This window comes from Pristis pectinata, chromosome 13 (assembly GCF_009764475.1).
Source record: "Pristis pectinata isolate sPriPec2 chromosome 13, sPriPec2.1.pri, whole genome shotgun sequence".
NCBI lineage: Eukaryota > Metazoa > Chordata > Chondrichthyes > Rhinopristiformes > Pristidae > Pristis > Pristis pectinata.
Window position 1 is genome coordinate 51,917,796 of NC_067417.1, and position 14,211 is coordinate 51,932,006.

General features: G+C 43.4%; 1 protein-coding gene across 7 annotated transcripts in view; it reads right to left on the reverse strand.

Annotated features, from left to right (window-relative positions):
- The window catches only part of LOC127577409 (dynein axonemal assembly factor 1-like), a 79,111-nt gene that overhangs the window by 42,731 nt on the left and 22,169 nt on the right, over nt 1–14,211 (reverse strand). For 5 of the 7 annotated variants that reach the window (XM_052028603.1, XM_052028604.1, XM_052028602.1 and 2 more), the window contains 5 exons: nt 13,627–13,786; nt 9,730–9,803; nt 6,262–6,412; nt 5,222–5,301; nt 4,146–4,308 (listed from right to left, as the gene is read on the reverse strand). In XM_052028603.1, coding sequence (XP_051884563.1) covers nt 4,146–4,308; nt 5,222–5,301; nt 6,262–6,412; nt 9,730–9,803; nt 13,627–13,786 — 628 coding nt within the window. The remainder of the gene's footprint in view (nt 1–4,145; nt 4,309–5,221; nt 5,302–6,261; nt 6,413–9,729; nt 9,804–13,626; nt 13,787–14,211) is intronic. The other 2 variants (XM_052028601.1, XM_052028605.1) reach the window with 2 other exon arrangements.

A 14,211-nucleotide genomic window follows, 5' to 3' on the forward strand; every position in this document is an offset into this window, starting at 1 on the left:
GTGATGGAAGGGATAATCGATAGTGCTATCAAGCTGCACTTACTTCCCAACAACTTGCTCACAGAAGCTCCGTTTGGGTTCTGCCAAAGTCACTCAACTCTTGACTTCATATAGCCTTCATGGACAAAAGAGCTGAAAGTCCGGAGGTGAAGTGTGAGTAACTGCCCTTGACATCAAGGCAGCATTTGATAGAGTACGATATCAAGCAGACCTGGCTAAACTGGAGTCAATTAGAATCAGGGGAAAACACTCTGCGGTTGGAATCATACCCAGCACAAAGGAAGATAGTGTGGCGGTTGGAGGTCAATCATCTTAGCCACAGGACATCTCTGCTGGAGCTCCTCAGGGTAATGTCCTAGGCCCAACCATCTTCAGCTTCTTCATCAATGACCTTCCTTCAATCGTAAGGTCAGAAGTAGGGATGTTGGCTGATGATTGCACAATGTTCGGCACCATTTGCGATTCCTCAGATAATGAAACAGTCCACATCCAAATGCAGCAAGACCTGGACATTATCCAGCCCTGGGCTAAAAGGTGGCAAGTAACAAGAGAAAATCCAGCTATTGCCCCCTGACATTCAATGTCATTGCCAACACTGAATTCCCTCACTTTCAATATCCTGGGAAATATCGTTGACCAGAAATGGAACTGGAGTAACCACATACATGATGTGGCTGCAAGAGCAGGTCAGAGGCGAGGAACCCTGTGGCAAGTAACTCACCTCCTAACTCCCCAAAGCCTGTCCAACATCTACAAGGTTCAAGTAAAGGGTGTGATGAAATACAATCCACTTGCCTAGGTGAGGGCAGCTTCAACAACACTCAAGAAGCTTGACACCATGCAGGACATAGCAGCCTGCTTGATAGGTACCCCATTCATGACCATTCACTCACTCCAGCACCAGCACACAGCAGCAGCAGTTTGTACCATCTACAGGATGCACTGCAGCAACTCACCAAGACTCCTTAGACAGGACCATCCAAACCCACCTCCAAGACACACACAATCCTGACTTGGAAATATATCGCCGTTCCTTCACCGTCACTGGGTTAAAATCCTGGAACTCCTTCCCAAACAGCACTGTGGGTGTACCAACACCTCAAGGTTTGCAGTGGTTCAAGAAGGCAGTTCACTACCATCTTCTCAAGGGCAATTAGGCTTGGGCAACTATATGCTGGCTCAGCCTGAAAAACCCACATCCTTTGAATGAATTTTAAAAATAAATGTGGAGATAGATAAATATTTGAAAGGTGAAGGAATTGAGGGTTATGGATAAATAAATATTTGAAAGGTGAAGGAACTGAGTGTTATGGGAATTGGCACAGAAGAGGAGTTGAGGCCAGCATAGATCAGTCATGACCATATTGAAGGGTGGGGCATGTTTGAGAGGCCAAGTGGCCTACTCCTACTCTTGTGTTAAGTTTTGATAAGTAGAAATGGGCAGAAGCTTTCAAGATTGACAAAGTTACCATACTGGGATTTCTAATTCACAGGTGAACTGTGTACAGAGTGTGTTTTAAGGAAAAAATTAGAGAATTAAGTCTCTCACAGACCAGGTTGGCTACCTGAGCAAGTGAAGCTGAAGAGACTAGAGATGCTGGAATCTGAAGCAAAAAAAAACTGCTGGGGGAACTCTGCAGGTCAGGCAGCAACTGTGGAGGGAAAAGCACAGTTAACACTTCAGGTTGAGACCCTTCATCTGAACTGACAGTCGGTGACTAAGAAGGAAACACCCGAAGGAGCACATAGCGACATCAATACATTCGGGCGATTGGGATAGATTGGTTATTCAGGACAAGGAAACCTATAATTGGGTTGTCTCACATCCAAAGGGAGAAGCTTGACAGTCAAAGATGCTGGGCTCAAACAACTCCTACAGTGTAAGGGAGAAGTTGCATAACAGTATGGAGGTAGGTGAAAACATCTTTCACCACTCATACAAACATACCAACCTCTGTTAATTTTAGTCGATCCAAGCCCTCACATAGGAGAAATTCCCCCATCAATCCCATCCTTTCCACACTCTCCCTCCAAAGGAGGTGCCTGCCACAACCAGTGACTTCCAGATAAATGCAGCTCAAGAGTTTGAGTAATATGACTGACAACCACTTGAAGTAGAACGGTATACTGTGAACGATAATCAGATTGGAGGTGAGTTGGTGTCAGGTTGGTAAAGGCAAAGAAATGGGCACCAAGGGCAATGGCAGCTTTCTAAGCTTCTTCCAGGATTTGCAATGCCATATCCCAAACCACTGTATCAATGACACATAATGGGGGCAGCTACACAATGTGTTCACATCACAGGGAAAAGAGTTCAAGAGACACTGGTGTCTCAGATGACCATGCAGGCACAGCCAGGTTCTCAACCAGCCACTGCACGATCACCTTCTGAGAAAGCCATACATTACCAATAACAGTCCAGTGATCACCGATCAAGAGGAAACAGACGGTGAAAATGAGCAAACCTCTACTTCTCTGTCTGCTCCTGGAGAAAAGGCTCCCCAAATACATTTGCTAAGGAGTCACTGTCCATCCTTTCGCCGTCCGTCCACCACCACATTTCTGCAGCTACAAATCTGTTCCATCGTGCACTTAATTTCACATTTATCAACCTGCACCCTGATGAAACCATTTTCCTCCTCCTGAAACAATCTTCACCTTCATCTCCGTATATCAAAGGGATGCAAACAGTAATGCCTATGCCATACAACATCTCAACTATTTACATCACATCCAAATAAAACACACTTTCCTGTTCTCATCCAACAGAAATGGGTCACTAATCCAGAATCATCTTGGAATTTAATTATAACCGCTTCACTGTAAACCATCCTTAGATGACATCCTCCCCTGCTTCCCTGTTTCATTCCCCCTCACCTAGAACATGCAAGACTGAAATCATGTGATCTGCTGCTTCTTCCCATTCCTATGAACCATGGGCCAAAGTTCTTCCAATGTCTCCCTGTGCATTAGCCCTGATTTTAAATTCTCTCTATTTCCTCATGCCCTCTCTGATCTTTTCATCAAAATGGCTTCCCAATCCATTAACCCATTAAACTGTTGACCTCCCAACATGCCTTCCTGGCCCTCACATTAGCTCAAATTATTATACCTTCCCTCCTCTTTGGTATTGTCCCTTCACCTTCAAATACACCATCACCACCTTCAAATACACCATCACCAACTCCTTGTCACACAAAAAAAAACTCTTGTCCTTTCCATTCATGCAGACCCCATCTCTAATCTCCCTTCCCCCTCCCAAGTCCTTCAATATGTTGCCTCAGGTCAAACCCACAACCAATCATTTGTTACCTCTGGACTTGACATTTCCAATAACCTCTTAGTAGAATTTCTCATAAGACTCTCCAAATCTGACATCATCCAAAGCCACATTACACCAACTTGCACCAAGGCCTTGTTCACTCATGAATCCAGTGTTCACTGACCTACATCAGCTCCTGTTCAGCAACTCTTTGATTTTTCATTCTCACTCTTGTATTCATGTTCCTACACAGCCCGTCCCCACCCACCATGCCTTCCCTTTCTCTGTAAACCCCTCCAATTCTCCAAGGTATCTTGTCTCTTCCAATTAAGAATTCCAGATTTGAAACACCCTGGTTTAGTAGCTACTGTATGTCTGCAGCTATAAGAGACCTGAATCTCTGAATTTCCTTCCCTAAATCTATCCATTCTCCTTAAAACCTCCCACTTTAGCCATTCTTTCAATCACCTGCCTTAATACTTCCCTATTACGGTGTGCAGTAGGGTTTAATAATGCCTGTGTGAAGTGCCTTGAAGTTTTTTATTGATCTAAAGCCACAATACAAATACAAATTGCAGTTAGTAGAGCCACTGCCTCACAACTGCAGCGATCTAGATTCTACCCTGACATCAGCTGCTGTCTGTGTGGAGTTTGCACATTCTCCCTGTGACTGTGTGTGTTTTCCCTGGGTGCTCTGGTTTCCTCCAATATCCCAAATGTGTATAGGTAGAAAGAACAACTGGCCACTGTAAATTGCCCATAATACAGCTGGTGGAATCTTGGTGGAATTATGAGAATGTGGAAAGAATAGGTTACAGGGAAAATTAGGGGGAATGACTTGATGGACTTAATAACAATTTGATAATTAGGACAAGATCCTCACCTCGGCCCCAAGTCCTTCTTGGCTTTCTCCTGAGATTTTGTTGAACTGAGATTATTTATCTCCGTGCTGTTAGTCCTTTCCTGCTCAGACAGCTGGTTGCCTTTGCATTTTTCCTCACTCCTCACTGGATCTCCCCCTTCACCACAGGAGAGGTGCTCATTGGCTAAAAACACAACAACAAGGTTTACAGAAAACTCAACAATGCATTGCTATCTCATGTTCTGGTGGCCAAACAAATAGGAATAGGCAGTTTGTACAGAATAACCAATGTCAGAGTATTAATGAGGAGCATACGAGGTGTTTCAGGATATACTGAGAAGTGGATGAAATATCAAACAATGACTGAGAGTGTGCAAGAAATGTTTTAATCAATTACCAAGTAGCATGGAATATATCATAAAGCATCACAACAAAAATATGGAGTCTTTCACAGAGCCTTGCAATCTATCCCATGAGCCACATTGCAAAGTAATATTGTGAGGAGCATGGGATACATCAGAGATTGGGCAGTAAAGGGCAAGAGGTAATTGATTGAATGGTGCAGCGTAGAGAGTATGAAAATATTATTGAATTCTGAGAGTGGGTATGGGAATAACAAATGAATATTGTGAGGAGAATGGAATAATGTGGAGTATTTTTAATGACAAATACCTGTATATTATGAACTGTATTCCTCTAAAAGTGCAACTTTCTCTTGTGTCTCTAATTTTTATCTTTATTCATTTTAGGGAACAGGGTGTTGCTGGCAAAGTCCACATTTATCACCTATATCTAATTGCCCTTGAGAAGGTGTTGGTGAGCGATCTTCTTGAACAGTTGCAATCCTTCTGGAGTAAGCATTTTCAGTGTTGTTAGGTAGGGAGTTCCGGGAATTAGACCCAACAAAGGAGGAGGAACAGCAGGCAAAGTTTGTAGAAAGTGTGGGTTAATTTAATAATAATTCAATGGGTAATGTTCTGTCCACCTGAGAAATACCACATTGAAATAAAGGCCTAACAGAAGATGTGAAGAAAAGACACTTATATCGTCCACAAAACCTGCTGCTGTTTAAAGCCAGAGTGTGGTCATCAACTCACCCTGGTAGTCCATGGTTTCTGTTTGCACTTTTCCATCTTCCACTACTGATAAGGCAAACGGTGAAGTAACTGAGCTGCAGTTGAAGGAGCAAAAGAATGAAAGTTAGAACAAGTAATGATAGAGCATGGGATTCCTCCTAATGCTGATGGTGTAACATCAGAATCAACAAAATTTCAGCACTGCCAACTTCAGGTCACTCCCAAAAAGTCGAAGATGGCCAATTAACTAGATCATATTCCAGTAATTCTGTTCTCTAAAACCATTCTTGTCCATCCCCAAAAATCAATCCCATTCTACTTCCCATTACGGAAACTTTGACAGCCTTTCATCATTTGAGACATAACTTCTCGAATGTCGTCTTGTAGCCTCTCAAATTCAATCACCTGGAAACCTCAACCCATGCAAAACTTAGCATCCAAACTTCTTTGTAAGCTATACGATAAGCCATCAAGTGCCAAATATCTCCAACCCCACTGACTCCCATTTGAAATTCACACCATGGCCTCACCCAACCTTCCCTTGTGATGTTACTCTTTACTTCAATTCCGCTCTTCCTTCCTCAGTCCACCTTTACGTAAACTGTTTCACACTGCCATCACTCCCTCAACACACCCATGGGAAAATTCTGAAGGTATTAAGTGTGTATTCAAAGGGGAGTTCTGCTTCCTTTCCATTCAATTGCAAGATAAAGTGAAAAACACTGGAGGATATCATACAATGTGGTGTCAAAGATCTCATAAAAATTGCCAAATGAAAGTCACCATAGCTACAATGTTAAGTTATATTGCCACACCTCATTTAACATGATGAGACTTTGCAAAGGCCATCAGGAAGAATGATTGAAAGATATGTCAAACAGATCAGGTCAGCCATTCAAGAAAATGTAAGGAGTCTGCACCTACAAGTGTTTCCTTATTCTGAAAATATGTGACTTAAGAACGTAGTGAATGTGACTGAATAACGTGTCATCTCTTCCAGTGAAAGGCTCTATTGGAATGAAGGGAACAGTAACTCAGGCTCAACAGGACAAGCTCCTCACCTGGATCCCCTGTCCTTTGTAGCACCTTCCTGTTTTGTGGGATAAAGTTCATTTCTCTCCATGAACTTGGCTCCTTCTTGATCAAATAGCTGGTTGCATTCTCCCTCACTTCTCACAGGTTCTCTCCCTTCATCGCAGAATTGCACCTTGGCTGAAAATACATTAATTAGTAAGTGGTGTACACAAAGTTTGGCTTCATGAAACTGCCCTCTTCCCCCATTTAAAACAGGTGTTGGTGCCCAAGTAAAGAAGGTTGGGCACTGATGTGCAGATTAAGCAATGTCAATGTACTGCTGAGGGAATGCATTACTATCTGGAGCTTGAGGGGGTTGGTGACTGAGTTGTTGATACAGACCCAAAAATACGAACATTCAGGGGCTGGTCCATTCAGCAGGTCTACAAAATTGCAAATGCCAGTGTATTACAGTATAACCATGTCCCACCCAACCCAAAATCATATCCTCTCCTTGCAAAGTGGAAAAAAAACAGATAACTTATCCAAGCCAATCTGGGGTGGAAAAAAGTCTGGGAAATTCCTTTCAATCCATCGTTAATCAGGTCTCATCTAATCCAGGAGATCTTCATCTTTTTAAGCAGCGCCATTGGTTCTGTGGGTTCGGAGGTGGCTGATGGAACCACAGATTCTTCAGCCTCTGGGGCAGGAGGTGACTGATGTCGCAAGTGGGTGGGTAATTTGAGAAATGGTCTGCTCTTTCGACCAATTACTTAGGGCTTCCATGTGCTCCTTGTGTATGGCTTTAAGGCTATACCATCCTGAATGCTCCTTCTCCACTTTCAGCAATAAATGGGCGGCAGCTCCCAGGACAAACAGGGGATGTTGGACATCTTCAAGAATGCTTTGAGGACACCCTTGAATGTTTTTCTTCCTGCCTGTTAATCTCCTCCCATGTCAGCTTTCTGAATGGAGTATCTGATTCTGGAACCTGGTATTGAGCATGCAAGTAAAGTTTATTGTCATGTGCACACATGCGGTGAAGCATAGGTACAATGCAAAACTTGCTTGCAGCAGCATCACAGGCACGTAGGTTAAGAGGTTCAGGAAGTAATGTGACCTGGTCGACGGAGCCAACTGAGATTAACCAGAACCTCAATACTGGGGATGTTGGCCTGGGAGAGGATGCTGATGTTGGTTCACTTGTCCTTCCAGTGAGTTTGGAGGACTTTGCAGAGACAGCATTGGTGATACTTTTCCAGTGTCTGCTATAAGTAATCCAGAATTCAGAAGCATATAGGAAGGAAGTAGATCATGAATTTTGTGCCAGGTTTGAAGCCTTGATCTTTAAATACTCTCAAAAAACTGGTTGCATTGAAGGCAGCAGAGGATTTTATTATCAATGCCTGCCTTAGCTGAGAATTAGCATCCAAGATGTGGGAAGTGGTCTACAATTTCCAATGTGGCGCTGTGAATCTTTATTTTCGGTAGGCAGTGTGGAGCAATAGGGGCAGCTTGGTGGAGGACCTTGGTCCTGCGAACATTGAGCGCAAGGCCCATCCTTTCATATGCTTCAGTGTATGAGTTGAAGATGTCTTGGAGCTTGGCCATTGACTATACACAAACACAAGTGTCATCTGCATACTGCAGCTCCACTATTGAGGCTGGGGTGACCTTGGTTCTGGAGTGTGGTCAATGAAGGTTGAACAGTTTCCCATTAGTTCTGAAGACTGGCTCCACTCCCTTGAGAAGTTTGTTGGAGATGTAACATTGCACTGTAAAAGATTGTCTGGGCAATGATACAGCCTTGTTTGACATTGGTCCTCGCTGAGATTGGTTGTGCTCTAGGTCGATTAGTCGCATGCTGTCATGGAACAAATAAAACAGAAATAATTTTCTATGGGCAGTCAAATTTGAGAAGTGTTCCATAACTCCTCTCAACTGATAGAGTACAAATATTTGTTCAGGTCGAAAAAGGCCATGTGTAATTACTGGTGTTATTCTCTACAATTTTATTGGAGGGAAGATGATGTCCACTATGCCTGTGGATGGCCAGAATTCACACTGTGATTCAAGGAGCAGCTCTTCAGCCACTGGAAGGAGCCAGTTGAGGAGGACCCTGAGGATGACTTTGTCTGTGACAGACAGCAAGGAGAACTTCTGTAGTTACCATAACAAGATGCTTCCTTTGTTTTTTGAAAATGGTCGTTATTAAGACATCTGAGTCCCCTGTGTATCCTATTCCCATTGGGGGAAAATGAGGTCACTCAAGTGCTAAATTACGTATCTTTTGCAAGAGGTAGTGTTCACCTCAGCCAGAAACTGTCCCAGTTATTGAATGAGATGGCAATGGATTTCAAAAGTCCACTACTTCCTGGGGAAAGAACATCTTTACATCTAATCTAGAATTGTGATCTCTATATCTTCCCCTCATTGGAACAGACTATCAAATGATAAAATATATTTTCCTTCCTCCATTTTTCGACCCCAGTCAGATCATCTTCTGAAAGTACACCTCTCTGTTGTATAGAGTGACGATCCTTTCAGTCTATTTAAATAATTAAGACATTTCATGACAAGTTTTAGTCTGCTGAACCTCATTTGCACATTTTACATCGCAAGATTCACTCACCATCCGAGTGTTATCAAGAAGGGGTCTACGAAGAACCAGCAGGTGTTATCCAGCACACTGAGGGTGTGTCAGCAAGCTTTACTGTGATTGCCATGAAGTAAAACTGTAAACCTTACTGAGAGAGCGGCGATATGTTATAAGGCATAACACTGGAGTTTTAGCAATAGTGGAATATACAGAGCAATGTGCTTTCCAGTCTTTCAATCAAAACTGTGAACATTTCATTATATTACTGTCAGTGATATGAGCTGTATCAGAGGCCTCTTTGCAGTCTGAAATATATTCTGAAATATATTATGAAATGTTTTGAAGGGATGTGTTTTTTTTATTGTTAGGGGAATGGGATATGCGAGAGTAAGAAATGCTATGAGTAAGCTATGGATGAGTTATTACAGCAATTCCAGTTCTGATTCTCTCTCCACAGAAGCTGCCTGATCTGCTGAGTATCTCCTGCTCTTTTCGTATTTACTTCAGACTTCCAACATCTGCTGTTTTTGCTTATTTGGTACAGTAACTGCAGTTCCTGATAAGTGCAATTTGATTGCAACACTGCTTCCGGTTCCAGAGGAGATTGCAGTTTACTCTGGTAGCATCACAGCCAAATTCAAGTCGAGATTCACGTTGCCTGCCACACTCAACTTTTGTTCCCAAACCAAGTAGAAGACAGCAGCTCCACAGATGAGACACACCCAGGGTTGAAGACCACATTAGTGACGAATGTGCGTTGGCAATGTTCTGTCTTCCTCAGAGTCATTTCATTGAAATGAATGGCCTGAGAGATGGAGTGAAGGGATGCACCTTAATTCTCCATAGAAGCAGCTACATGGCAACTGTTTAAGCCTGAGTGAACAGCAATTCAAAAGGCTGATACCATCTTACTCACCTTGGTACTCCCCAGTTTCCACTTGTGGCTTCCCATCTCCCATTGCTGACATGTTGGCTGGTGGAACGACTGAGCTGTGATTTAAACAGCATCAAAGGGAATATTAAAACATATTGATTAAAATACATTAAAACAGAATAGGCTGGAAACCTCAGCAGGTCAGGCAGCTTCTGTGGGCAGAGGAACTGAATTAGGTCAAAGGCCTTTAATCCAAGCTAGAAAAGAGAGGAAAAACAGACTAGTTTTAAGTTGCATAGAAAATGGAGGGAAGGATGCACAGGACAAAGGGGAACGTCGTGATTGGGCGAGGCCAGAGTTGCCATGGGGATGAGATTCAGATGTCCTCTGGTCATGTGTAAATGGGGCAGTTAGAGTGTGATAAACAAAGTGTAATGTGTTGCAAAATACAGGACTGTGGGGCATGTCCAACAAGTCACGTTGTGCTAATGGAGACACAAAAACTGAGCCAGTTTAACAGAAGAATGACTTACAGCAGAAATGGCTGGTACTGACACAGAGAGAAAGTGAGTTATTGGTGCATCATTGCTACTTCCTGCACATATAGAACTTGGAAGTTTCATTACTTATCCTGCCAATTTCCGTCCTGCTCTCATCTGCACATGGTCCACTTCCGACTCCTCTCTTCACATTCTGGATCCTTCCATTTCCATCTCAGGAGATAGTCTGTCCATACACATCCTACTGACTCCCACAGCTATCTTGACCACATTCCCTTACACCCTGTTTCCTCTAAGGACTCCATTCCATTCTCCCAGTTCCTCCATTTCTGTCACATTTGTTCTGATGATCAGACTTTCCACACAGGTACCTCTGAAATGCCCTCCTTCTTCCTGAACCTTGGCTTCCCCTGGACAGAGTCCACTATGGTAGGGGGGAAGCCATGATTTAGGAGGAAGGAAGAAATTTCAGAGACACCTGTGTGGAAAATCTCATCTATCCCCCACACCTCTGTTCTCACCCCCTTACCTCAACAGAGCAAGGATAGGGTTCTCCTCGTCCTCACCTTCCACCCCACAGCCTCCACAGTCAACAGATCATTTTCCACTGGATCCAACTAGATTCCAGCACCAGAACTCATCCATCCCCAACAACTAGTCCCACATTATAGCACTTCCCCATGCAACCACAGGAGATGCAACATGTGCTTTCACCTCTTTCCTTCCCAGCATCTAGGGATCCAAACAGTCTTTCCACATGAAGCAGTACTTCTTCCAATCGAGCGTGCAGCATTCGGCATTGACAATGTGGTCTCCTCACTGAAGAAACCAGACACAGATTAGGTGACTACGTTGCAGCGCAACTGCATTCAGTCCACAAGGGCGATCATGAGCACACCACTTTAGTTTTTCATCCTACTTCCACTCTGATCCATCTGTCTGTGGCCTTCTAAACCGTTATAATGAGACCCAACACCATTTCACGAATAGCACCTCACCTTCTATCTGGACACCATATTGCAATATACAACTTCTGGTAACTCACTTTCTCTCTGTTTTACAACTGGTCATGTCTGCTGTGGTATGGCTCAGTTTTTCTGTCTCCATTTACACCATCTGATCTGCTGTACCTGTCCTACAGACCAGTAGTTCACCAAATATTGCACTTGCTTGTTTGTGTTATCACCCTCAAACTACCCCCATTGACTACATGACCCTCTACAACTTACCCCACGGCCAGCCCTGTCCTCACTCTATCACAGAGATCACCTTTGTCCTATCCATCCCTTCCCCCTCTTCTTGGCAACTTAAAATTAATTTGCTTTTCTCTCTTTCCCTTTTCTCATGATGGGTCTTCAATTTGAAACATTTCTCCTTCCGCAGGTGATGCCCGACTTGCTAAGGGTTTCCAACATTTTGGTTTTACTTCAGATTTCCAGCATTTGCAGTTTTTTTTAAATTTTCATTTGTAATTTCCAGACAAGAATTCCAATAATTTGCTCAGACTCCCCCCACACAACTCTTTCCAAATCATCAGATGTGACTTGTGCCAAGTCTTGTTCCTGATTACTCCTGTGTTCACTGACCTGCATCAACTGTCGCCCAGCGATGATTCAGTTTTCAAATTCTCATTCTTGGCCCATGTCCTTCCTCTACCCTTTCCCTGTAAGCTTCTCCAATCCTCCAAGTATTTCTGCTCCTTCAATTAGGAATCCCAGACTCTACTTCAGGAGCTTCCATCCCTAAATCTGACCGCTTCCTACCTCTCCATCCTTCTTCAAGACACTCTTTGACTAACTACTCAGTCATCTACCCAAACACAGCATGATGTTAAATTTGGTTTGATAAAACTCCTGTAAAGTGTCCTGAGGTGTTTTATTGCTCAAAGGTCATAGTACAAATACAGATTGTTTTTTTCATAATTTTTTTAATTTTTTTAATTACAGCGTGGTAACAGGCCCTTCCGGCTCAACGAGTCCGCACCGCCCATTTTAAACCCCCAAATTAACCTACCCGTATGTCTTTAGAATGTGGGAGGAAACCGGAGCACCCGGAGGAAACCCACGCAGACACGGGAGAACGCACAAACTCCTTACAGACAGCGACGGGAATCAAACCCCGATCGCTGGCACTGTAATAGCGTTATGCTAACCGCTACGCTACCGTGTTGTTGTTGATTGCAGAGTGCCATTCTTTACACACAGGATTAGTAAACAACCTAAACCAGATCAGCAGCAGTGTGTGACCCAGAGTGATGCAATGGAATGCTCCTCCATTCCTCATTCCACCTCAGTTGAAGATGCTGCATGCATATTTTTCTCAACTTCTTGTCAGGACCTGGGTAATAATGGCAAGGCCAACACTTATTGCCCTAACTACCCTTGGGAAGCTGATGGTGAGCCTTCTTGAACTGTTGCAGTCCTTAATGTATAGGTACTCCCACAATGTTGGTGGGCAAGGATTTCCAAACCTAGAACCAACAAAGATAAAGGAACAGCCATATGTTTCCGAGTCAGGATGGTATGTGACCTCAAAGGGAACCGCAAGTGATGGTGTTCCCACGCACTTGCTGCCCTCATCCTTCTTGGTGGTTAAGGTCAGGGGCAGAAGCCTAGGCCAATGACTGCTGTGTGTTTTGTAGCCACAGTGCACCAGTGGTAGAGGGAATAGACACTTGGGGTGAATGGTGTTCTCTCAGTGAAGCAGGCTACTTTGTTCCGGAAGGTATTGTGCTTCTTGAGAGTTTTTGACACAGCATTTATCTAGTCAAGTGGAGGATATTCCATCACTCGGTTCGCTTTCCTTGTAGATGGTGGAAAGGCCTCGGGTGTCAGCAGGAGAGTTACTCGCTGCAAGGTACCCAACCTCTGATCTGCTCTTAGAGTGGTTGTGCAGTTGACTTTCTTATCAATGGTGTCACGCAGGATATTCACTGTGGAGAATGCAGCAAGGAAGATGCCATTCAACATCAAGAAACAGAGGTCTGACTCTCTCACATTGGAGATGGCCATTACCTGGAACTTTTGTGGTGCGAATTTTACTTGCTACTTTTTAGCTACGCCTGAATGTTATCAAGATCTTGCAGCACATGGGCACAGCCAGTTACATTTGCTGAGGTGACATTGCTAACTTGCCTAACTTCCACAATACATCTCACCTCTCACTCCACCTTCATTCAACTGTAATCTTCAACTGTAACTGTAACCATATTTATTGAAAAGGGATTTCAATAAATATGTGAAGTGTGATAGTTTGCAAGGCCACAGAGAAAATACAGGAAAATGCAATCATTTGGATATCTCTTACAAACCTTGGGAAAAGTGCTTTTTAAGAAGTAGGTAGCAAGCCATCAAAAGGCTTTTGATGCTAGAGTGTAACACATTGGATACCATTGAACTACAGAAACAGTAACTGGGACTTAACAGTATACACTCCTCACCTTGGCCCCAAGTCCTTGGATTTCTCCTGATGTTCTGTTGAACTGAGGTCATTTATCTCCATGTTCTTAGTCCTTTCCTGCTCAGGCAGATGGTCTCCTTTGCATTTTTCATCATTCCTCACCAGATCTCTCCCTTCACCACAGGAAAACTGCTCATTGGCTTAAAACACAACAACAAGGTTTATAGAAAGCTGAGCTTCATGCATTTACTCTATCTCACTTAAATATGTTCTGGTTGTCAAACAAATGGGATGTGCAGCTTTTATGGAAAGTCCAATGTCAGAGTATTACTGAGGAGTCTATGAGGTGTGTCAGGATATACCGGGGGTCGATGAGACATATCAGACAATAACCGAGAATGGTGTCAGAAATATTCATATTACTATGGACTGTGAGCAGGCAGAAGGGATTAGTTTAATTTGACATCATGCTCGGCACACACAACGTGGGCCACAGGGCCTGTTCCTGTGTTGCACTGTTCCACGTTCTATGTACAGTGCGGCTTGGGACCTAAATCAGCACGTCCTGTAAATCAGGAATTGTTACTGGTTTATCAGAGGTGTAAGGATTATATCAGCAATCTTT